The sequence below is a fragment of the Halyomorpha halys genome, unplaced genomic scaffold (genome assembly GCF_000696795.3).
Source record: "Halyomorpha halys isolate HHAL.00 unplaced genomic scaffold, Hhal_1.1 Scaffold1105.1, whole genome shotgun sequence".
NCBI lineage: Eukaryota > Metazoa > Arthropoda > Insecta > Hemiptera > Pentatomidae > Halyomorpha > Halyomorpha halys.
The window spans coordinates 213,901-239,782 of record NW_027115192.1 but is presented as its reverse complement, the minus strand read 5'-3'; the positions used below and the strand labels follow the sequence as shown (position 1 = coordinate 239,782).

General features: G+C 29.9%; 1 protein-coding gene across 2 annotated transcripts in view; it reads left to right on the top strand.

Annotated features, from left to right (window-relative positions):
* The first annotated feature begins 6,571 nt into the window (after window positions 1-6,571).
* Window positions 6,572-25,882, top strand: part of Teh1 (tipE homolog 1) — a 154,307-nt gene continuing 134,996 nt past the window's right edge. For both annotated transcript variants that reach the window (XM_014432740.3, XM_067052280.1), the window contains exon 1: window positions 6,572-7,273. In XM_014432740.3, the coding sequence (XP_014288226.1) occupies window positions 6,576-7,273 (698 nt within the window). In that variant the 5' untranslated portion in view covers window positions 6,572-6,575. The remainder of the gene's footprint in view (window positions 7,274-25,882) is intronic.

Below are 25,882 nucleotides of genomic sequence, written 5' to 3'. Positions count from 1 at the left end.
GCCTCCTGGTTTTCGAGAGAAATTTCCTAAACATGTTGAAAACCTCTGAGATCGAATCTTTCGAGGTATATTCCTACCGAAATGGGATGAGAGAGCAAACCTATCGATTCACTGTTGCAAAATGTTTTTTAGAAAAGATTCACTGTTGCAAAATGTTTTTTAGAAAATGGAAATTGGGATGGTCAGACTTTTAAAGGGATGTACATTACATATTGAGGTATTATTTTTTTTCTGTTAAAAACTAATTCTATTAATTAAATCGAAGAAAAAGTTTCTAATAAGTCAGCAATAAACCTTTTTACAAATTAAAAATTATAATGGGACCTAGAAAATTCTCTATTGATCAAATTTTCATTTTCAGTGAAAAAAGCCAAAAAACGAAGAGGTTAGAATTCCCAAAGATAGTAGGAATGTTTTCGTTTGACTCTTCATGATATTTTACTAGTTTCAGTCTTTAAGAGCACTGAACTCCATCAGCTTTACACAAAAATGAACTCAGCCATGATATAATTAACCTTAAAATAAAGGTTCAATTAACTTTCTGTTACATTTGTCCCCATATGGGAGTGGGAAATAAAGTGAGCCAAAGTAAATATAAAATATAACATAATTTTAAGTTTAGAAAAAAAATGTTTTCATTCCAAAAATCTTGTAACTTATTACTGTCACTATTAATTAGTCCTTTAAATGTTCAGTTCTAAGTTATAATTAAAAATATGTTTTAAAAAAAGTGCTTTTTCTTTCTCCACTATTTGAAAAGCAGAAAGCACCTATGGAGCAAATGAAATGAAATTTTATCGAAAATGAAAATAAAATTGTACTGAAACTAAAATTTATGTATACTCATTATTAAAATTATATATTATGTAGATGTTGTAATTACACATTTTAAGCCCAATTACATATTATAAAACTAAGTTGAATGATTTTACAAATACAATTTGGTATGTGAAAAAAAGTTTCATTTTCCCCACTTATTTCTTATTTTTGAGTCAAACATATTTCCTACACATTTCCCATCTAGAATAATCCTAAATAAATCGTTATTTTTGTCACGATAAATCAATTCATGCGTTTTTAATGATTTTGTAATTCTTTCTGATCCTTCGGAGCTTTATGGGATAAACAAAATATTTGTATATAAAAAGCAGGAACATTAATAGAAAAAAAAATTGTTCATATTTATAAAGCTTCTATAAAATTGTTGTGATACTACCAACATTTCTATATCCTGTACATTTACATTTTTCAGTAAATAAAATAAAAAAAAAAAAAATAGTAATATTCGATTTCAAAATAAATGATATCTAATTTATTCTGAAACATTGTTTTCTCAAATACAAAAAGGTTACGCTTACTCTGTATCTATATTGTTTGGAAAATAAAGACTGAAAATTTTACAAAACAAAATCATCGATGTTTTCTCAAACCTGTATTGGAAAATATTTAGAATTAAATGGAAAGGCTTCCTATACTCCTTCAACAATTGCAAAAAAATATAATCGTAGCCACTCCTCTTTAGGAATTGCAAAAAAAACAAACAAACATAACAGACTTTATTGGACAAAAATATTATATTTATGTTGTATTATATAGGTTAATCATATTTCACCGCTGATTTCAGGACATTAAATCGTCATACCTAACCCCTGCTTTTTTAGCCCTAAAGAAAGTATTGATTTAGAATTAAAAAATTTTTTTTAGGTCTATTCTACTTCAATAATTAAAAAAAGAAATTTTCCTGCATGGATAATTTGGTTAAAGAAGTCCTTTATTTTGTAGGATATCTTTAACAGGTTTTCTATGATTTAAAAATATATTCCATATTATTTAGATTTCAAATCAGATGGAATTAAACCCCCTCTAACTAGACCTTGAACAGGGCCATCTTTTGTACAGCTGGGGTGCGGTTTTAGACCACAACTCGAGGGCCACATGTGGCTCAACCACGGTTTTATTTATTATCCAAGATCTGGTATGACGAGACCTAGGGGAAACCTTCACCTAAATATATAAACCTATTTTACGATTTATAAATTTAGTAATAAAAATTATTAACAAATGTTACCTCTGATGTTATGGTAAGGGTCGATTTCAATACCTTATGACTGTAAAAACTGATCAATAATAATTCATTTTTTCATTCTGAAATTTTGATTTCGCAGTATTCTCCATTAAACTTTAATTTCTGTTACAAATATTTATCATATATTAACTTATCAATTATTTATAAAACTAATCATTTATTCAATTCTTTTGGGTTTGTTTTAGAAATGTCTTCAGGTTCCATTCTGTCCTGCCCCAAATACCGCAGTCTTTGGAAGGCAAGGACTTCACATTCGCTCAGAATGTGCTATGCCTTTTTTTCATCTTCTGTACATAGACGACTGGTGGAATCCTCCACCAATATATATGATAATATGATATAAATATAATATCAAAATATCAAAAGATGATATTTTAATGGCAAGTGGTCCGTGAGGAGTCCTGTTATGGTCCTAAGTTCATTTTATAAGGTTGTGGTAAAATTTTGCCTTTTCTTCTGATATTTTAATAAACTGCTCGGATTGCTTCATATCTGGTTTCAATGTCCAGGATGTTTCCTTCTCTTTGCAATTAGGGCCGATGTGCCTTTAGCATGATGTAATTTTACCTGTATTATTCTAATATATTCCATTTTTAAAATATATTATTTCTCACCTAGAGGCTTATCTCTCTTTCCTGATCCTCTGGGTCTTCTTCTCTTCCCTTTTCTATAGGGAAAGTTATTTTTAAGTTGGCTTTTTGGCCTTATCCTCTCTTAACAGTGGGCTTCTCCCACTTTCTGCTACTCCAGTCAGAGGAGGATTGGGTTCCGACCTAGCCCCCGAAGGGCCTGCCCGGCACTCATACGACACCTCGCCCTCCTGCCCCACAGGGGACCCAAAGAGGTCGGCCTCCAACTTTCCCCAGTCGCTGGTAGCGTCAGGCTTCTTTGCTCCACCTAGCCTGAACAATGCCTCTCTTACACCAAAGTATATCGTACCTTGTTCTGTGAGGGCCTTCAGTTGCTCTTTTTCCAATCTTACAACTATCTGATCCATTTGTCCTCCGGGCATTTCTGAGAAAGTATTTATCCTCTTTGGTTTCCTATATGTTTCGCTATTGGGAATATGCTCATTTGATCGGGCCCATCAATTGTTAAAAAATATGTATAATGTAACGGTTAAATCAACCATGTAAAGCCCACCAGGCCGATCTGGGATAAAATAAATAAATAAAAAAAATCCCCTACTTGATTGGACCAAACAATATTTCTTATTACTGATTGATCTTTTTCTGTTGTCATTGTTGCGAGCTATCTTGTATTCCTGTAATGTCATAAAAGTATCCTTTTCTCTTCCATTTTCATCTCTGTTTTATTCTTACTTTTATCCTTCGATCACTTCGCGGTCGACTATGCTTATCCTCGTTCTGACTGTTCCCCTGAGAAGTTTTTTAATATTTCCAATATACATTCACACTACCTACTTTCTTCTATTTACATCTTAGATGTTACTTTTTGAAGTTTAAACCAGACCTGCCGCCATTTTAAATCCTCCGAATTTTTCTTATGGAAAAACTCTCGACCACTCAGAAAAAAAAAAACTGCATATTCCAGTGGTTGCCGAAATTTTTTGCATCCTTCATACCTGAAAGAGATGTAGAACTAAGATAGCTAGACTCTTGCAGCTATAGGATATGGGATTACTTTGTCTGGCAACGAACGTTTGCTACAAATATTGTTTAGTTAAACTATTTAGTCGTTATAATTAACCCAACATATGTAAAGTATTTATGACTTTATCACTACCTTTATCAGGGCCATAACGCCAATATTAAGTAATTATGGTCTTAACAATCTCATAGTAACCATTAATCGAATGAAAAGCCTGTATCCTTTGTTTAGAGTCCTTTGAATTGGGGACCAGAAATGGGTCTTGATTGAAAGTTTTGGAGAAGTTATGAAAATTTACTCATTAATGTTTTTTAGGTTGCTCATTACGAAATTTTTGTGGCCTAAAATTTTATTGGCAATCCACCAGAAATGTCTCGGACTAAGACTTATGGAGTAAACAAAATTTAAGGAATTTAATTTAGTATAGGTTGATGATTCTAATAAAATGCATGGTTTTCAAGCGATAACCTATTAATCTAGGAAAACAAAGGGATAACCTTAAGTTAATAGTTGAACTGATAATGTGCGAGGTCACACCCCAAGGAAGTCTGAATATGTCATAAATGCCCTTGATTGGAATCGACTGAGTACTGCGAAGCAAGGATGGCTCAGGGACACGTGGAAGAGATCAGTGATGAGGGAGGTGCACCAGATGCACCAGTCGGCGATGACAATAAAGAGAAGTGAAAAGCTTGGTATCTGATAGAGAAAAATTGAAAAAGTTCGTGGCGGGCCTTTGCTCCACTGGGAGCTAAAGTATTACTGTAACATATAAACCTGTATGTAACAGCCAATGCATTTATATGTCCAGTTGTTAATGTTTATTACTCAATTCTATATTTTATTGTATGTAACAAAAGAAGGATCGCAGCTTCGTTTTTATAGTGGGAAATCTGACAGATAAAAGTAATTTTATTTATTGCAAACTTGATATATGCCATAAATTGTACCGTAGACTAGGGTTACTTTTTGACCACCCTACTCGCTTTTGGACTGTAGGGGATCAGCCCAGTAGATAAAATGACCACAGACTATGTTAATTTCTTTGGAATACACATCCAATCCGAAATAAAATCAGAACATAGGTTTCTATCATATGTGCCACTGTTAAAGCTAAGTAGCGTGATATTTATTTCAGATTAAATTAGCAACTTTTAGGCCAGTTTGATAACGATTGTTATTAAGGTTTGAGAAAATCCCTCTTGCTTATATTTTTATTTGTTTTAATATAAGGGGCTATTATTTATTTTTTTTTTTTTTGTGATATTTGAATTGTCTATGTGATAAAACCCATTTGTACGTCTCTGTCTTGGGAGAGAGAAACGGAGAACAGGAGGAGAGAGACAGGTTGATTAAAACCGTATCTTAGTATTGTACTTCTCACTCTTGTAAAATAGGCAGTAGCCAATGGCCATTTTTTATTATTATTTTTTTATTAAATGGCGTGCAATAATAATAATTATATTTTATGACAGCTGGCCTGGTACTATGTATCAAGGAAGATGGTTGGAAGCATCTATGTGTTCAGGTCTTTCGCACAGGGTAGTCTCATGCAGTGCGTGCAGCATCTAGTATGCAAAAGAACAAATGTCATCTCCTTCGTTTCCCGTCGGCAGATTGGTCGTGGAGTTGTCTTTATTGAAGCGTCAGAATTCTCCTTACCTCGGAATTGCTTTTAGTGGACCTAGAAGATGTATTACCACTTCTATTGCAGGTTCTCCTTAAGTTAACTTAGGTGCCTACTCTTTATATTAAAGTTCGTTTTAGTTATTGCGAAAATAGTACCTTCCTTGGTAGTTGGTTTGAATTGTCTTGTTTATCACAATGGTTAATAAACTCCATGGTGATATTTCTGATTTTTAAAATCATTCAAACCATTATGATTAAATATTCTGCCAACTTCCAACCATACTTTCGTGACATTTATTTTTATTCTATTTCTCTCACCACCAACTTTGGTGTAGTAATACAGTTATAGATATTTTTAAATTTCTCATACGCATTTCAGATATGCATCTTCCTTCGAACTTAGTATCGAAGATTACAAGATGATTGCACTCGCTTCTCAAATTGAATGATTCTAATTTACATGTACGAGTATTCTAAATAATTAAACATTTTGATTACTCCACGAAAAAAAAATATTAGACGGTTATCAACAAAATCTTTTTTATATAATAGAGAGATTTCTTTCAATATTATTGCTTAAATATTTCCATTTAAAGGTGGCCATCAAAATCGTTTTCACTCCACCTCCAAACACACAATATAAAAACAAATGTTCTATACCTATTAATTAAGGTTTTAATGAATAGAAACTCTACTTATGTTGAACTTGATACATTACTGTTAAACATGTTTGGAATATGACGGATGGTAATGCATTGTTATGGTGATAAAAGAGATTGAACAGAGTAATAAAAAAGAATGTAGATGCATAATCAACATACTCAAGGATGAATACTGCAATACCAAACATTTATAAATAATGATAACAAGAAAACAAAGAAATAAAGTTGTGAATCAAGAATTTATCTAAGGGAAAATAATCAACCCAGGCAGTTCATGAATGGGTTCTATTTTCCTTGAAGTAATGGGTGACTTCCTAGAAGCAGCCGGAGGATATCGTTCGGGTTATGGTCTTACCACCAAAGTGTGATGTCAAACTGAAAGGCTTTTAGAAAAGAGCAGGTGGATAAGAAATTACGATAGGACTGGCGGACCAATCAAATAAAGATGAAATATGGAAAGGAGAATGGACAGGACTTGGCGGCTATTTCATTGAGTGTATAATTGGGGCTGAGAGGAGTGGAGGGGGAAAAGGAGGCATGGTGGGGGGTGGGCGTGGCCGACGGGCGGCGGCAGTGGGGGGCCGGTCATGGTCGGCGGTAGCTCGGAGCTGCTCATCGACCCCTCGGCGGAGCTGCGAAAGCGGAAGCTGATCGAGCTCTCCAAGCAGCGGCCCCGGGCCGTCCCCAGGACCTGCCGCCAGCGGGCGTCTTTCTACGCCACATCCTTCTTCGTCCTGGCGGCGGTCTGCGCCGGCTCCTGTATCCTCTTCCTTGTACCACTTTACGTCGACCCGGCCATCAGCACCCTCGTCGCCGATTTTGTGCCACAGCCCGTCCTCTGTACTACCCTCAGAAAGGAGGAACATTCCGGCATCTTCAACTGTACCTGGTCCTCTTGCCGCGAGGGCTGTACCTCCGACATGTACCGCTGCACACACATTTACGTCAACTACACTCCCTTCGGCAACGATACAGAGCTGGAGGGAGAGGCCATACTCTTGGTCAACATCAAAGGGTGCGGTTACCCACCGGACGTCAACTGTTCAAACTTCACCGCCGAATACGGGAAGGAGTCAGCCGTGTTCCCGTGCCACTACAGCCGCCAGAACAGGACAATCGTGATGAGGCACTACGATAGGGACCGGCAAGTGGAGATCATCATAAACTACTTTGCCATACCATTCGTAATAACCGTGGTAACTTCAGTCGTCCTATGTGTCATGCACTGCGACTGCAGGAGGACCCAGCCGCCGGTAGTTCGGAGGACAAGGATTCACGATCAAAGGTGAGTAGTTCCCCAATCAAACAATTTAAACGGCTGTCAATTATTATTTACAAAACGTATTTAAAAATGGCCTTAATCCAACCGTAGATATATATATATCCTCCCTCCTATTCAACGAGTTGTAACATAGTGAATGGCCCAGGGATCCCCTGATCCGACAGATAAAAAAATTATAATTTCAGGATTATGTAATACTAGGTAAAACCAGAACATTATATTTTATTCCCTTCTGTATTGTTTATTGTTACTTCACACATTTTTCAAGCTGCTAAATGTCTTTGGGAAGGTAGGTACCTGATTGTGTTGCTAATCCTTGAATTCATTCAATAGTTTACTTTATTTTTTAATGTAATTTCCTATACGATTTCATTTATTTTCTTACTTATGCTGTAAAAAAACAAGGATTTATTTATTGAATTTTCGATAGTATTCTTTTTTTTTCTTATTATTGGTATTCTGTTTAATAAGCAAAATATCTAAAATTACAATATCAGAAATCCTCAGGAAAGATAATAAATGTTTATAAGCTGTTTCTCAATTCATGAGAGGATGAAGTACATATTAAGGACAAAAACGTATTCTTCCCACCAGGCCTTTCTGCTGTATCAACACCTTACATTAAGTATGAACGATATATATTATATGCTAATTTATATTACACTATATTAAATTTTAAAAGAATTGTTATTTACAATAATTTTAATTAGTCAAAAAATTGAAATAATAAAAAAGATTTAAAATAATTAAGTATAGCTAATGAAAATCCGAATAAATAATTAATCTCGATGAGGAGAAGGATCTTAAAAAAATGGCGAAAATTTCCTTATAATAAAACATTATAACGTAATAAATAACAGTACTTTTTTAAATATTCAAGTAATAAAAACTACTACTGACATTTTTTGTCTCTTTTCCTAGCATTCTCTCGAAATCTTTCAAGTATATAATTTGTTTGATTTTAATTTGTTCTATAATATAAAATATGTTTAAGCTGTGATACCTCGTAAGTTCAAAATAAAAAAAGTATGTTTTTCATTAAAAAAAAAAAAGTCAGTGCACTCATTTACCATCGATTTACACTTTACAATACACATTGTGCGTGCTATAAATAATAAAAATAAATGTATAAATAATTAAAATAAATATATAATTTTGAATTGATACAGTTTATTAGTTTTTTAAAGTATATTTATTGTTTAAATGAGAATTAAAAATTAAATAGAAGGTAAGTTGTGATACCTGTACATCATCTGATAAGGCGTTGAAAACACTAACCCTCATAAAACTTGAGTATTGAGGGTTAGTGTGCCCCTTTTATTTTGGATTACGATCAGTTCCTCCTTAATGTGTACATTATTATGTGTCTTAGAAAAAAAAAATTGAGATAAATTAACAATAATTATATTGAAGAAAACAAAACAAAAAAAAAAACAGTCTCTACTACTTTAAACTAACTTTGAAATTTCAATCACAGTTAGGTTATTAGACTAAAAACAATAAACAATAATTTAAAAAAAATTAAAAATAATACTTTTAATTATTTTTTTTATAATTAATAAAAATATGTAAATAATTCTTAGATACTCTTTTATTTTTTTAATCACGTTTTTTAAGTTTTATGAAAGATACCTCTCATTTAGTGTCACTGGTTGGCTATCAGGTTTTATCACATCAATACAAAGAAAAATAGGTTAAAAAATTATGTTAATATGTACCTCTTCATTCATTCAGCAATAAAATATATTTCACAATCAGTGAAAAAGCTGAATATTAAAATAAGAAATGATCAAAATAGCTATAGTTTCTGCAATTATTTTATGTCCCGATTGCATATGAATTATTTATCTCCAAATTAATTAATTCACTATTCAATTAAGTAGTTATATTATCCATCAAGTATATGGTTCATCAGGCTAAATGTATTTTAGTAACCTTACACTTCTTTAATTAAAAAATAAATAAAAATAATATATATGCATAAATTATATATACTTTACTAATTTAATAGCATGTTGGCCTGTTATGAGATAACAACAAGCATCGAGTCTTTTAAGCGTTTCTGTCTTATTAACTTGAAATATGATCTTAAAAATATGGAAAATGGAGTATTGACATATAAATGGATGGAGGGATGAAAACGAGAGAGAAAAATGAAAAACAGAATTGATGAATCGTGAAACAAAATATCATCTTAATAATAGGAAAAAAATTTAAAACATAATATTTAATAATTTGTTAAAATTAGCCTAAGATAAGAACAGGAAGGAATAGGAAATAGAAGACAGTGCAAAGCAATTACAACAATATTTTTTCTGTCATTTTCCATTTATGAAATATATTGTACCTAAAGGGAAGTATTGTGATCGCGAAAAATTTCAGTTTTTGACAGAAATATACGTTTTGAGACCTACTGAGTCCAAACAACCAAGTATAGCTTAGTGTGTGTTTTTATGGTGAGCCTATCTCGCCTAAAACGAAACTGAAAATGCACATTTAAAGCGGGTATAAAAAAGGGACGTGACAGCAACTTTCTCGATTTTATTTGTAAAAGTCGATTCTTTTAATTGGTAATACAACGTTAGTATTGCTAATTAAATATAGGCGAAATGAGAAGATGAAAACAAATAAAATGAAAGAAAGGTAGTTTTTGGAACGTTATTGTTATTGTTGTTATTCTTATTTCGTGGAAATTTTGTTGATAAATACATTAATTCGTACTGTCAATAAGGATATTTTTTTTTTCAAAAATTCAACACTACAAATGTTAATGAATGAACAAAAGAAAAAAAATTACATTAAATTTATCAATTTGATTTTGTACTTTTCAATTTCATCTACAAACATCTTCACATACTAAACATCTGCATTTAATCTATCAATACAGGAGTCTCCACTAGTTAAGTTATAGCGATGTCAATCGCCAAGTTTATAATCCCATCATCAGGTCCTGTGTCAGAATTGAGAGTTGGTAACTTGCTGAGGGCCGAAATGGTACACTTGTCTTGTAATAAAGATTTAATTATATTCATAAATATTTGTGATTATTAAAATGAAGGGTTTTAGTGGTTTTAAAATTTTTGAGATAGATTTTGGTCTAAGGGGACGGAACATTTTTCCTTTTCTCTGAATTAATACAAGAGCGATGCATTACTTATGGATTGACTGTAGATATAATTTAAGTATTCCTTCCTGGACTATTAGTATGCCAATGATTTTTTCATTTGCTCCTAAATTTCGCACCACACTCCTTCCTTTTGTTATCCTATGTTTCTACCCTTATTTATTTTCCTCAAATATAACGTTACCTCAGGAACACCACATCTTATTATTCATACGTATACTACATATTACTTAATTCACTTATATCACATCTATACTTGTACTTTATATCACTTGGATATAATAAAATATACCTTAATTAGAGTCCATACTCTATAAACTATATTATGAAAATCATTGTAAATAACAAATTTTTGAGTACGAGACTGAAGTTTTTAAGGTAATCAGCAATGAAACCACGATTTCGTCCAAATGACAGCGATAAATTTTATTTTATATATTAAGATAAAATTCATCAAATATAATTTTTCATTCAGAGATTGCTGGGGAAGGCACTCTAATTTGGCTCCACATTTCAGTCTGCTTACCCACTCCATTATCCTCAAGGGCAAAACTATCTGAGCTTCACTTTATAAGAAATCAATTGTTGTATATAACTCAATGAAATTAATTATTTATTAACTTATTTATATCCATAATCATTGATGTTGTATTGTTCTAAATTGTGACAAACGTCTTGCTACAATTTCTTAAATTTTTATGGCATGTGCACGGCCTTCTCTTCAATTATCCTAAAGATTTACTAATAAATATTTGTTTTTATTAGTTTAAATAAAATATTGTTTTTAATGGTTAAAAGAAAGAGTAGTTTATGGAGTTGAGGTTTGCAAGAAAATTGAAATTTGGTATACACAAATGGTATATACAAACTTTTGCACAGAAGAAGGCAAGAGGAATGTGTTAAAAATAATATATAAAGGTCATTATGAAAACATTAGTGAAGTAACTATTATAAAATTATATTACTATTGCTGAGTAATTTCTCAAAATCATTTATTGTATTTTATCTAAAGAATTAACTCTTGTTATTAAAAGATATTAATAAGTTTCGTTTCCGAATAATACTTAAATTCAAATATTGATATTATTGAAAAAAGTAAAACACTTGAACATAGAGTGGGAAGGAGCCCAAAAAGATATTTTATTAATTAAAGATATACTTTGGACTCGCAGTTTTACTTTCAGTCGTGCCCAGAAAGAGCTGACGGAGGTCTTGAATATCTTTGTATTATTTACACACACTATTTAACTAGGTGAATAAAATATTTCTCGTCTTTATTTTATTTAATCATTGTTTAAAAAAAGAGAGACAACAAATTTTTGAAAATTTAAACAACACTAATGTAGAAAAGAAGTAAGAAAAATGTGTATATGTGCGAGTGACAAAAAGTAAAGTATTATATTCTCAAAAGTAGTTACGTTTATATTATTATTATTATTTGGTTGAGTACATGTGTATATTATTCAATGAAATATTAAATGCTATCTGCCATCGATTTAACATTCTATGGAGAATCTGGAATAACAGATATCGGAATCAATAATTCAAGGAAGATTGATCTGTCAGATATCGGTGACTTTTAACTACGCAATTTCAATTTCGCTCGTGTTTTACTTTCAAGGTTCTTTCCATTCTAATTTATATATTCATAGAACATTTACAAAATGGTAATATATCTATATATAAAGTACTTCAATCATGTTTTTATATACTAAATCAAAAAAGGTTCATGATTCTTAAAAAAAAAAATCCTAATTTTATTTTTATTGTGCCTCAATTAATTTTTCCAAAATGCTTAGTCTAAAAATAAATCAACATATTATAAATTATATAATAGTTTTATATACTAGGAAAAAAAATAAACAAGTTATCATTAACAAAATGTTTTTAGTTTTTTTAAGACATGTGAATGATCCTGAAACAGCACCTATATGGAATTATCCATTTACTTTAAAATATATTTCCACTAATAGCAAATTTCTACTTATACAATCATTTTATGGAAATGGAATATTACTTTGTACTGTATAAATATTAATTACTAGATCCAGGAGTTTTGAAAAAATCTAAGTTATTTCAATCTAATAAATAAAAGCATGTATTTCCTTCTATTCGTTATATGAAAATACAGACTAAATCTTTAAACATCAAATAAAAATTAAAATTTATAAATTAATTTACGTAATTTTAATAAAAATATTTTTTAATAAATAAAAAAAAAATTAAATACATATCTTCTTTTTTTTTTTGTAACATAAAACAAAAAAATAAAATTTAACATTCAAAATAAGGAATCAGGATGCTTACCGCTGGAACTTTATGACATCGGCCACTTCTAGGCTAAAGCGGTAATGTCCCGGGTGTCCTCCCTCCTGAGACAGCGCTAGCGGTACGTATAACGTACCGAACGAACAGATAGCGTCTCATTCGTTACAACTTATTTAGGAGACTAACTCCTTTTTATCAGTCGTTTCAAGGAATATTTGCAATATATGATTGGAATCGGATTTGGACTCACATTTGACAGTGTGCCATATCAGATTGTTTGATCTGATTGTAATTTGGTACGTAAAATCCGGAAACTATCCCCGAACGCTACTGGATCAATTACTGAGGTGGTTAGACATGGTGGAGTGAATCATAAAGATGATTGGAATCAGAAGATGGTAAATACCTGACAAAGGGAAAGGAAGTCAAATATAAATGGCAATCTTTGTGAAATGTAAGCCCAATTAGTAAATTAAAAATTATTAAAAAGGATGTCAAGCCCTGGGGTACTTCCAGTCATAAATGCCTTAGAGAGGAAGTTGTACTGACCAGGCTGAGAATAGGTCACACGAGGCTCACCCACTCCTATCTTATTTCAAAAGAAACTCCTCCGAACTGAAACAGTATTGCAACAACAATCTAACAATAAGCCATATTTTCCAACAATGCCCATTTTTTAAACCACACCTCAATAGCTTAGGACTAAACTAAAATATCTCTAAAACCATAGAATTAGTGTTTCAGTTTTTAAAATCACAACATTTACTGGCAAAAATAAAACATTGAATGGAAGAAAAAAAATAATAATAAAATAAATAAATAAAATAATAAATAATCAAATTAAAACGTTTTTATGTTTTAAATTATTAATGGTGATTTTTCTTACTCATTTCGCAGGTGTGCGATAATGCTGGGTTTAAAAAAAATTGGAAAGTGGTTTAAAAAACAATTCTAATAACAAAAGAAAAAACGAAAATAAGATTTGTAATAACTAGACAATATTCTGGGAGATTATAGCTACTCATTTGAAAGATAATGAAATTCTCTATAATCATAACGTAAATCGCTACAACCCATGTAAGGTTAGAGGTACTGTACCTCGTAAGGAAGCACTCTTTTTAGCACAACGATTATGCTTGGTTGAGCGTGATCTTGAAAAAATCACCAGTTTTTCAAGATCACGCTCAACCACCACATTCTCTATTAGAATTCTCTCCAGTATTAGCAAAGATTTGTACTTTGGATTCATGTTTATTTTGTAAATATTGTATAAAGGTTTCTATGGAAACTCATTTTATCTCCATTTATCTTTATAATAAAACCTGCCTGCATGTGTTCATTCATTGACATATTCATCAGTGTATCAAGAAAACTACTGTACATGTCTAGGGCACTGAAACAATTAATGGTGGTTCTCCTTATACTTTAGTTCGGATTCGAAGTCGGTTAAAAAAACAAATATTTCTAAACCAATAATAGGGACTGCTTAAGGCCGACGAGACTTCCCACATGTACATACTTGAAATTCCATCGCATTGTAAACTGGATTGGAATATCCTATTTACTATTGAATTACTTTTCAAAGTTGGAGTGTTATCTATTCGTGTAAAGCAAATGAACATTAATCAATTAAATAAAAATCTAGATTTCATATACCTCTGTTTTACATAAATATATTAGTTCTAGATGAATATTTAATGTCATATACTGATATGTCATTAGGCCTATATATGCTTATCTATTTCTTGTTAGTCTAATGGGTAAACAATTTACTATGAAGGTACAGCTTTATTACATAGTTTTTAGATACTAGTCATTAAAACTGGTTATGAAAAATGTTGTATTAATACAACCTTCCTGGTAATTTATGACATACGGGGAAGGTTGTTATAGTTATTTTCAATCCATGGGACCACCATGAAATAAATCTCGATCCCCTCCAAGCCGGACTCGAGCAGTAGCGAGGTGCTAAGCTGACGCCTCTCTCTCTTGGCTACAAACGGCTTCCCTATTACCATCTCTTTCTGCATACCACCTTAATCAATATTTTTCTCTAGGTGCCACTTTATCCTGTATTGTCTTATTCATCTTTCTTTCTCCTACCCCTTGGACTCTTCAAGTTATTCTTAGTCAGGCGTCTATGTTTAATAATTTTTCCCGCAGCTATCCTTTGACTCTTTTCTACTTAAAATACTTTTACATACTCCTTCACCGTCTTCCAAAGCTTTTTATAGGAGCTGGAGGTATTTTTTGTACTTTTGTGGAAATCGCTTTCCGCACTTCTGGTTTTTCGATAGTAACTAGGTGTGATTTGAGAGATAAGCACCTTAAATGAGGTTTTGAAAAATTTGGAAAAAGCCATAAACCTATTATACGATACGCTGCCAAAATAACTTACATTAAATTATAATTCTCTTTTCCCAGCTGGTACTTCTCCTAATGCTTTAGGACTTTAGTTAATTTTGAACAAAATTTGATAATCTCTTTGGATAGAATTATCATATATACACCGCATTAATCTATTTTAAGTACTAAGCATGAATAACTTTTTAATAATTATGAAACAGTCATCAGGTTTCGTCAATAAGAAGGTTTAGTTAAAAAATTGATATGAAGTATACCATTTTGATGAAATCGCAATTAAAAAATTGCAGTGCTATTTATTAATATTAATCGTTATAAGGAATATCATTTATAGTTTATATGTTCATAAAGATAGAGCTAAAACTTTCCTTAATATATTATTACTTATCGTTTTAATATGTTGGGTAATATCAAGAATTATTAACAGACATTACCCTCCATTATTGTAAGCACTAAAATCTAACCCTATAAACCGATTGTGTTTATGGAAATCTCCTCCCCACTAGAAACACATTACTATTCAATGAAGGGTTGTCCTCTCATCGCCTTTTACGACAGTCGTTCCTAAAGTTCTTATCTAGGTCGAGCCACCCTACTATCTCTGCAGGCTTTGGTACCAGAGCTACATCTCAATCTGAGATATTACGAAGTTTTGTAGTAATAATTAAGGTGCTTCGATAATAATGTATTTGTAATTTATAAGACAGGAATTGTCAGCATAAATTTTATCGGTAAGTTAAAAAAGATAAAATACAATATAATCCTCTAACGAATAGAATCACATTAAATTATGTTGTTTTGGTGCATAGTATTGTATGTTATATTGTCACTAACAATAAAAAAAAAATTGATTTTAAGTGATCTAAGTGATGTTTCTTGAACTCCTATTAAAATGGTATTTTTTTTTGTAAATTTTTATATTATACTATATTAAAAAAATGATGATTTTTATTTTTAATTTTTCTTACATATACATTAGATATTTTACAAATTTATAGCTCCAATGATTTAGTACTTTGTTAATATAGTCGTAAAACACCCTTTAGGATTTTTTTATTTTGTGATTTTTATGTTTCTTATAACTTCACATGCAGATACAACTTTATATGAAATCTTAACGGTTGTAAAACACAATAAATGACTTATCGGTCAAATGTTCAGGTTTTTATCCTTTATCCAAATAAAGATATGAGGTGTCATTATTGGATTTTTTTATTTAATAAAATTATTAATTACAAAACAAAATTAATCAAAGGATTGATATATTATTTTTTAATACCGTAAATCGTCTATATTTACCGTATTGAAAAAAATAATTTAAGCATAATTGAAAGGTACCATTAAAATATTCAGACTGGAATTATGAATTAATTATAAATTTTATGAATTAAATTATTTTGCTTCATTTGTTTACACTTGTTCTTGACAATTTAATTTAATGTAAACCCCTACAAAAGCAAGGCTTTGTAAAATAAATATGGCTCCAGTTGGAAAAGGAAAAAGGTAAAATAAATTAAAATTATTATTTTTAGACTCGGTAATAATGCAGGAATCCTGAAAAAAAAAAACATTTCACTATACAATTATCCAACAACAAATTAATTATTTTCTGGATCAGTTGAAATGGACAAATCCACAAATTTAAAATGATGATAATTTGATAATTGGTAAAAGTCGGACTAAAAAACATATTAGACCACAAGAAATATCTGCATAACAGCATTAAATTCATCATACAACACAATCAAGTTATTTTTAATTTATTAAATAATAAACGATTCTTTTATGTTTATTTGTAAATGTTTTCATACCGGACTTATGTTGTTCTGTATCTCTTAATATTTATAGTATATTTTCGTGTAATAATTTGTATTAAATTTTAAAATATTTTTTTTAATTTATTAACAATATGCAATAAAGTAATAAAAAGATGAACAAATTCAATCAAACAGTACATTAATGAAATTTAACAAGTTTTACTGTAATAATTTGCAAGTAGACTAGACAAAGGATAGATTCCTTGAAACGACGTCTGATATAGAAGTAATAAAATAATTTTAATTCTCACTTCCTTCAATCAAAGCCTTTTTCTCTTAAAAGTGAATAAATAATATTATTTTACAATCTTACTCCAAGGTTTAATAATGAAGATTATGTAATGTTTTTTTATTTATTCATCTGAACAATATTATAAATTAAAAAAAGAAAAATAGGTATTAATATAAATTTCTGACAATTACTTTTAGAAAAAAAGGATGGTTTTTTTTTGTATTATGATCACTTCTTATGATAATGCGAAATGTCCGTACATCGACCAATATACTCGCTACAATTGTCTGTTTTAATATGTTTTGAAATGTTTTGAATACGTTAATTTATGCATATCCAAGTTTGCCAAAAGGCAATCCAAGGTATCCTTCACACCCAGCTATACATATAGCATACCTCCTATATGTACGTACCACATACTCACTAAAATCTTTACAGGAGGGTATAAAAAGAAAAAAATTATGCATATCCAAATTTTAAATAAACATTGCTTCACCGTTATATGGTTATTTTCAAGTTAGAATGATTGGGTAAAAAATAAATTTGATTTATTGCATTTGTTACAATTTATTATACTTTCAGGACTAGTTAAACATAAGTTTTTAAAATTATATCATTCCAAAGGCGATTCATTGCAATATAGATAAAAAAAATCACTTATATCCGCTATACAACTGTTTTCAATGATATATCTTAATTTCTGACGTAGATAGAATCAGTATTTTCAATTTCTTATCGTGAATCCTCAATTCCTTAATTATCTATATTTTAGTTTTTATTTGATTCAACAGGCATCTTTGGATTACGGGAAATGCAAATAGGGAATTCAATAATTTCAATTGTTCAAAAATTATAACTTACCCTAGTAGCCCTTTTATTTAATATTATGTTATAGAATATTAAGATCAAAACAATATGTTCCAAGAGTCTGAGAGGAAGAAAAAGTCAGTTATTTCACCCCATTTTTGGATTACACCAATAAAAACTATGTATAATTACTAGTCAAAATTTATGAGTCTGCCAAGTATAGTTTGGAGTAATAAAAATAGGCGAATTTAAAATCTTTAAAACTAGCATAAACACTATAAAAAATAATTAAAAATTAAAGTAGAGTAAATTTGTCGAAATATAAGCCCTGAAATAGCTATTTATTTTTTAAAAACAAATAATTTAATTTCTATCCATTTTAGTCTCAACATATTTTATTTTCTTATAAATCCGACGTTTTTGCCAATCCGGCCATCTTCAGGGACAATCTACTTAATACAAATTTGAAATTATATAATTTAAAAAACTCAACTCCATGCAGGCTATTCTGCACAGGTCAAAACAATAATTTCTAATTAGTCAATATTCAAAATAAAACCAAAATTAAAATCATTTATTATAGCCATTTTAGGTGATGTTTTTTAAAAATCAAACATTTAGTTTTTTTTAATGATGTTTTATTAGGTTTTATAGTGTTCATGCTCGTTAAAAAGAAATAGAGCTCCAAACGAAAACTCAATTTTTTGTTAACGTTTTAAATAACTGCCATTTTGCGTTCTCCAAAACTATACATGATAGACTCACCAATTTTGACTAGTAATTATACATAGTTTTACTCAAAGTAATAAAATATAAGGGTAAAATAACTGATTTTTTTTCCATTCTACTCTTGTACTAATTGTTCTATAAAAAAATGAAGAATAAGAACTGGAGAGATAGGACCAAAAAAGTCTTATTGCACAAATACGAGAACTAAAAGGTATCCTAAGAATAAATATTTTTGATCAAAGACTTTTATTACGAAAATGATAAACAAGATTGGTAAATTGATTGAAGATATTAAAAGCCCGTTTAGTAATAACATGAAGCCTCATCAAGTTAAGGGTGAAGTAAGGGATGCTACAAGATAAACTAAACGAGCCGATTAAATAATAATGAAGGAATGCCTTGTTATTGTTTATTATCGATTCCACTCCAAACACACTCGTCAGGGCTTCTCCAATTATCCACCAAGTTCTACAGGAGTCCAAACCACTCCACAGCTACGATTCCCTACCCATTCCTTCAAATTTTCCCTCTCACGAACGAAATATATAGATACAATGAATAGTTGTGGAAAGAAAATATTTACTAGTGTGTTAATAGGCATTTTTACCTAAAATAATAATTTAGTATCGGCAATTTTATTATGAAAAAAAAATTCATTCTATAGTCATCGATTATAAACTTAAAATCGATTAAGGAATTATAAACAATTAAAATCGAGCAATAATTAAAAACAAAAAATGGTGAGAAACCACCACTTCTACCCTCCGTGGTAGCCTTACTTTTCTTATTTTTGAATTCGGCACTTATAGTTAGTATGCTGGTGGATGTATGACAAATCACAATCTTGCAAGAGATCATAATTCAAAAGATATTAGTTGGTAATCCTTCCTGCTCGCCATGCCCCACCAAAAGCCACATAAAGCGACGGTCCTATATCACTTATCAAAAATTTACTTAAAACGGTAAGAGAAGACTTAGATAGTTAAATATTTAAAAACTGGCTAAAACACAAAAAACAGCAACAAAAATTAGCATATAAATAGTAAATTATTAATTAAGATACATAATCGTGGATATAGTCATTAACTCATAAAAGAAAAATTAAGATAATACAAAGTAAACAATCAATTAAGACATGGAATCGAATGTGATAGGGTCATTTACAAAACCTCGAAAATAAGCAACTTCCAACTTGGAAAACGATAACGCACAGCAGTAAAAAAGCAGAAAATCTCAAAATGGTTGCAACTACCTCCCCTAAAATATTTTACTTTTTTACTCAAAATTATAAATAGTCATTTATATAGTAAATAAAACAGCTATTTACAAAATATTAAAAAAAAAAACAACTAAATTTATGGTATCAAATAACCACCGTATGAGTACAAATCTGAGAAACCTACATTAAATCATATGCTACCATATTTGTTCTATAGTTTATCAGAAAAAAAAGAAATATACAAATCAAAAAGAAAAAAAAAAAAAGAAAAGAAAACATATGACTGGGTACTTTCTTCCTTTAATGAATCCAATTTTTTAAATACCTGCCTGTAATTTTTTTTTGTCTGCATTCAGTGTGCTTGATTCATTATATTTTGAATAAACTTAGATTATTTTTATTGTATTCTTATATTATTTAGTTTCATTTTATTCTTTAGTTGCTTTTCAGTTTTTAATGCTCTTTAGTTTTATTTAATTCCTTACATAATATTTATTTTAAATATTGTTTCATCTTTAAAATTTTTTGTAAATTATAGGTGATAAAACAAATAATTAACGGTGTTAAAACCCATATTTGATTTTATTCTTATCATTTTTGAATCTCAATTTGGTACCAAGGGAAATATGTTGCAATCTGGTTGGTTTACAAGACTGAATATATAAATTTAAAAAAAAAATTAGAATGTGGCTGCAATAACGACCCAAGCTTCAAAAGTTAAATAAAAATATTAAAGTTTTTTTTTAACCATTCGTGCATCATTTTGTTTTGGTGTTATATTGTTCAGTTTGCGATCAGCAGGATCAACAGGATCAGCCTGTGATCCTCTTAATTAATAATAAGCCATATTGCTTTTGATTTTTTAAAAATTAAAAACAAAACAACATTTTTTTGCAAAAAATAAACAAATACTTGACTTATGGAAAATATTTAGAACTACCATAAAGGTGGAAAAATATATAAATAAGAACTGGACCCATATTTGGCCCTTTTCGTGATATTTTGATGTAATGCCTACACTAATAGGTAAATATTATTCAGCAGTCACTTTTATTTATAGATAATAAAATATTTATTTTTATAAAAATTATAATTACAATCAAATGTTGGCAAGTCCAATGCTTGAGGGAGGGGGATAAAAAAAAAAAGTCAAATGCTCACCCTTACAAACACTATTGTACCTAACACCATCCTTGGTCTTTCATCTGTGCAGTTTTTTTTTTTTTTTTTTTTTGGAAGACAACAATTATTTTTCTTCTACTATTGAGTACTAAACTCTTTTATATGCAGGGCCTATGGCGAACATCATGTTTCCGGATCTCAATAAAGTAATAAAAAATTGATGGACATTTTTTCTGTAGATACTGCTAATAAACAGCTCTTGACCTCAAAAAAGAAGAGTCAAACTAGAAATGGTTTAGTTACATTGGAATACAATTCAAGGATCATTCAGCAAGAAACGATTATATTATGAATGAACCCCAACAGGCACGAACACGCGAAACGGTATTTCGATATTTAAATAATAAAAGGCGGTCCACTCCCGAATCTATGGCATAAGATCAATAATAGAGGTCCGCTTTAAATCTATAGCTGTGTTTCATACAAGAAAGTGGCAAACATTTTAATACTATTTAGCATGATTTTAAGAGTTGATTAGAAAATATCGACATTTAAGTGACGTAATGGATTGATCTGAGAACAGGAGCAATCGAATCATAAAAATGATTATATTTCAGTTAATTTTGTAAACAACTCGTTAGTACTTGTCAGGGCTGTTTTAAGTTATTTCTCAGGTTTTTGATACTGGATGGCATCAGGATCTCATTTAAAATTTAACTTCCACATAATTTCTACCAAGTTCTTACACCTTTTTCTCTGTGCCTACATAAATCAGAGTATATATATATAGCCAACATATTCCATTGTAGAAATATAGGCTGTTATAATTATTAATTTTTTTTCTCTCATTTTTTAATGAATATTGACCAATTATTGTTTGGAATTGTATCAAAGTAAAGTGTACATCACTTCTAATTTTGGATTTTATTTAATGGAGTGTATGTCGATTACAAATATTACAGCACTTTCTAGACAAACAGTATAAACTTCCAATCCATTCCAAAAGACTGATCTATATGACTATAATAAGGCCTTTCTGGTCATACGAAGTTGAAGTTTGGGGCTCCACTAAACTTTCGAATTTTTCTCGTATCCAACCCTAGCAATCAAAAATCCTTCGCAAAATCCTGAATGCTCCTTACTTTATCGCAAATAAAATCCTCCATAAAGACCTTCCATTATAAACTCCCTAACCACCCAAACACACCAGTTTCTAACATTGCTTCTTCTTTCATCCCAGACAATCCACACAGATGCCTGAAAAGAAGATGGCCTAGAGACTTTATGTAGAAAATTATAGTGTTACAAATGGGTAGTTTTTCTCTACATGTCTGTATCACCCCATTATAAACTTACATCGAATTTACTAGATGTATTTTTATGTAAATAATGTTGCAATTAAAAATTTAATGTCAGCAAATAAAAAAAAGAATATTAAAGAGTTCAGTGTGTTGGAATGGAGTTTTTAATTGGCATTTAATGTATGTCACTCTAAATATGACGTGAGTGTGTTCTCTGATCCATATTCTATGTAAATATACAACGGGATGTAATGTAACACAATAAAATAAAAAGAAATTAAGCCAAATAAAAACTCTATTTCGACACAACCCTAAAATTTTAGAAATCGCTTATAAATAAACAATTAAATTAAAAGTTATTAATGCTCGGCTGTAAAGGCAATTCTAAAGAGTGATTCGTTCAAAATCAGTATCAACCAATTAAATAAAAATCATTTATACATGGTAACTGCTAGTATTTCTACAATGCTATATTTATGCTATCTATGGATATCTATTTGACACAGAAGCTTACTTTAACTTGAAAGGCCTTGAACTTTAAGTATAAGGAGTGTAATTCACCGACAGTCAATATCACTACCTAAGCTTCAAATACTATCTTTACTTTATAAATAACAAAAATCTCCTTTCGACACAACCTTAACAGCAGGAAAGTCATTCAGTTAAAAAAATAAAAATAAAACTGATGAATACTAAGCCGTATTCGGGCCCGGGTTATTGGAGTTAGCAGCAGAGTTCTACTGCTCCCTATTGATAGATGTATTATCAAACTAATTAATAATTAAACTAATTCAACAAATTTATTGCCAACGACTTTACAAATATTAATTAATTAATATTTGTAAAGTCGTTAGCAATAACTTTGTTAAAACAGTGATAGTTACATATAATATATGTATTAATAAATATATAAATGTATAAAAATTAAACATAGAAGTATATAAGAATTAAATGTCATAAAAAATTTGGGATACTCTTCTATAGATATTATAATTTTGTTTTTCTTCATTCGGTTTTTCTTTCCCTTGTTAATCAGGACTTTTTTCGGTAAAAAGAACATTTTGACATTTCTCACAAGAAAAGTGTATTGTTAATAGCAAATTATTGTATATTCTGGCTCATATATTATAAATTTCCCTAAAATTTAAATATATTTCAACATTCATATAGACTTATATTGTTTTATTTCTAATAACTAAACATATTTTCAGGCGGATTATATATCTAACAATATACATTTTATTATATATCTAAATAAAAATATAGTATCACTACAGATCCCTGAATTTTAAAATAACATTTATGAGATTTAAAATAGCTATATATTAAACATATATTAAATACAAAATCATAACTAAGTTTCTACAGTACCATATTGGTAAGAGTGAAGCATCAACTGAGACATAATCAAATTATTTATTATTAAACATTTTTTAAATTTATTAATAAAATTTAAATATAAAAGAAGCTAGCCTAACACAGTGTTCTATAAAACAGTTCAGTTAAACTGACAGAAGATAAAGGTTGCCCTTGTCAGGTGGATAAAGCCCTCGGATATCTGTGTTTCAAATAAAATATTACTAGTCAAAAAAGACTTTTTTTAAACGTCACTAGAAAAGTGAAATATGTGTTAGTGCCAAGATTTATATAGGTAAAATATATTCACTCTATATATACTTTTTTTTTTAGAAAGGTATAATAAACTTTATTAACAAATAATATATTATTTTTAATAAGTAATATGAAAAATAAAAATCATTATTACACTTTTCAGAACATTATCCATTTAGAAAAAAAATCAAATAAGAGTACAAATATCAGAAACATTTAAAATGTTCATTTTTTTTCTTTAGAAGAATATATACTATTGAATTATTATATTATTAAAATATACGAGCAAAAACCAGGAAAACAATTATTTTTAGGATTGGAATATGTGAAATATTGTGTGGCTAAAAAGTAAAATCTTAAGTTAATGGTTAATATTTCGCCAATTCAGACATTATCAAAAAAGAAAGAGACACCACTGCATGCATTAAATCTCACACTAACAGTCTAAAAAGACTCACATTACTTTAAGAATAATGTGTATTATCAAAAAAATAGGCAAGTGGGTTGTAGCGGACAGTTATTAGGCATTCAATGGAGTCCCCCCCCCCAAAAAAAATGGAAAGAATAACAGAATATTAAAATCTTGGTAACGTCTTCAAAATGTATTTGCTTATTAATGACTGAAACTCAAGATCCTAAAAAAAAACCTGCAGGTAAGCTGGGTATAAAATGAAGGTTCTTGAAAGATAATTAAGGACGAAACCCAGGACACTATCAATCTCTTGGGTCAAGGGCACCAGCTTCTTTTCGTTTTTTGTCACGACTAGCTGGTAAACAACTGGCTAATGTGATCAATAGTCCTTTCATAATAGAATTATTTGGTCTTCTTCTTCTTCTTCTTTTGTTTTCTTTTCTTTGCAAGGGTATGGAAAAAACAAAACGTCACCATCAGTCATTCTCTGGACCTTTTGTTTTTTCCTATACTAGTCGCCCTACCTCGTTGTAACGGCAATCCTCATAAATTCCTTTCCAATTGATTTCCTAGTGTCAGCAATCTTATTTAGGGAATAGTTTTAAACATTTATTTTTATTCATTATATTTGTTGAAAATAATTATTTTTTACAATATTAATAGTAAAAAATCTGATTTATTATTGTATTATCTAGAAGGGTATTATTTGCTCAAATAATAATAAATATTTTAGTTAGTTATATCATATTAGTTATAGTTAGAGATATTGATGGGAAATGTCAACAAGAGACAATGATTAATTCTTTAAGGCAGCAAATAATTTATATATTTTTAAATGAGCTGTACGTGTAAAATTCAAAGGAACCTTTTTCCATCAAGTAGCTGAACAAATCGTCTTTGGATATTATTATAGGAGATTAAAGAAACTTTTATAATTGCTTTTTTGTAAATGTTTTAGAATGCATTATTTCTGATATAATTATAATTTTTTCTGTAAACATTTTGTAAAAAGAAATAAAATTGGATTATTTTGAATAAAAATAAAAATAAAATGGTTTAACTTTATAATTTTATGAGGTATATTAATCTCTTGATTTAAGGTAATAATATGTTCTCGATGAAAAACCGAATGAAAGCTTAAAAAAAAAAAAATGTACAATTGCCCAGGGATGTGCTCCTGTTTTGGTGATGCTCCGGAAATGAACGATTCTGCCAATTCTGAGTTTAATGAATGTAACGGGTGCAGATTAGTTTTCTGTCTGACACGTCCATTGGTGTTCATTAAAATTTGTAAATGGATTTTGTAAGGTTTTATAACATAGATTTGTACGATGTTGATGTGATCTGTAAATCTGCCAGCTACAATTAATATTTTATTTTTTTCTTCAATTTCAGGTTACGAAATTTTCTTGCTTGTGTAATTTTCTTCTAAATATTAGGAGTGTTCTCAAAAATAATAATTGGCATTTATTATCATCTATTTTTTTATAATACTGTTTGAAAACGATTCACTTTATATCAAGCCAATGAGGGAGAGGGGAGGGTTAGAGGAGGGGGAGGAGAGGGAGGGGGAGAGAGAGAGAGAGAGAGAGAGAGAGAGAGAGAG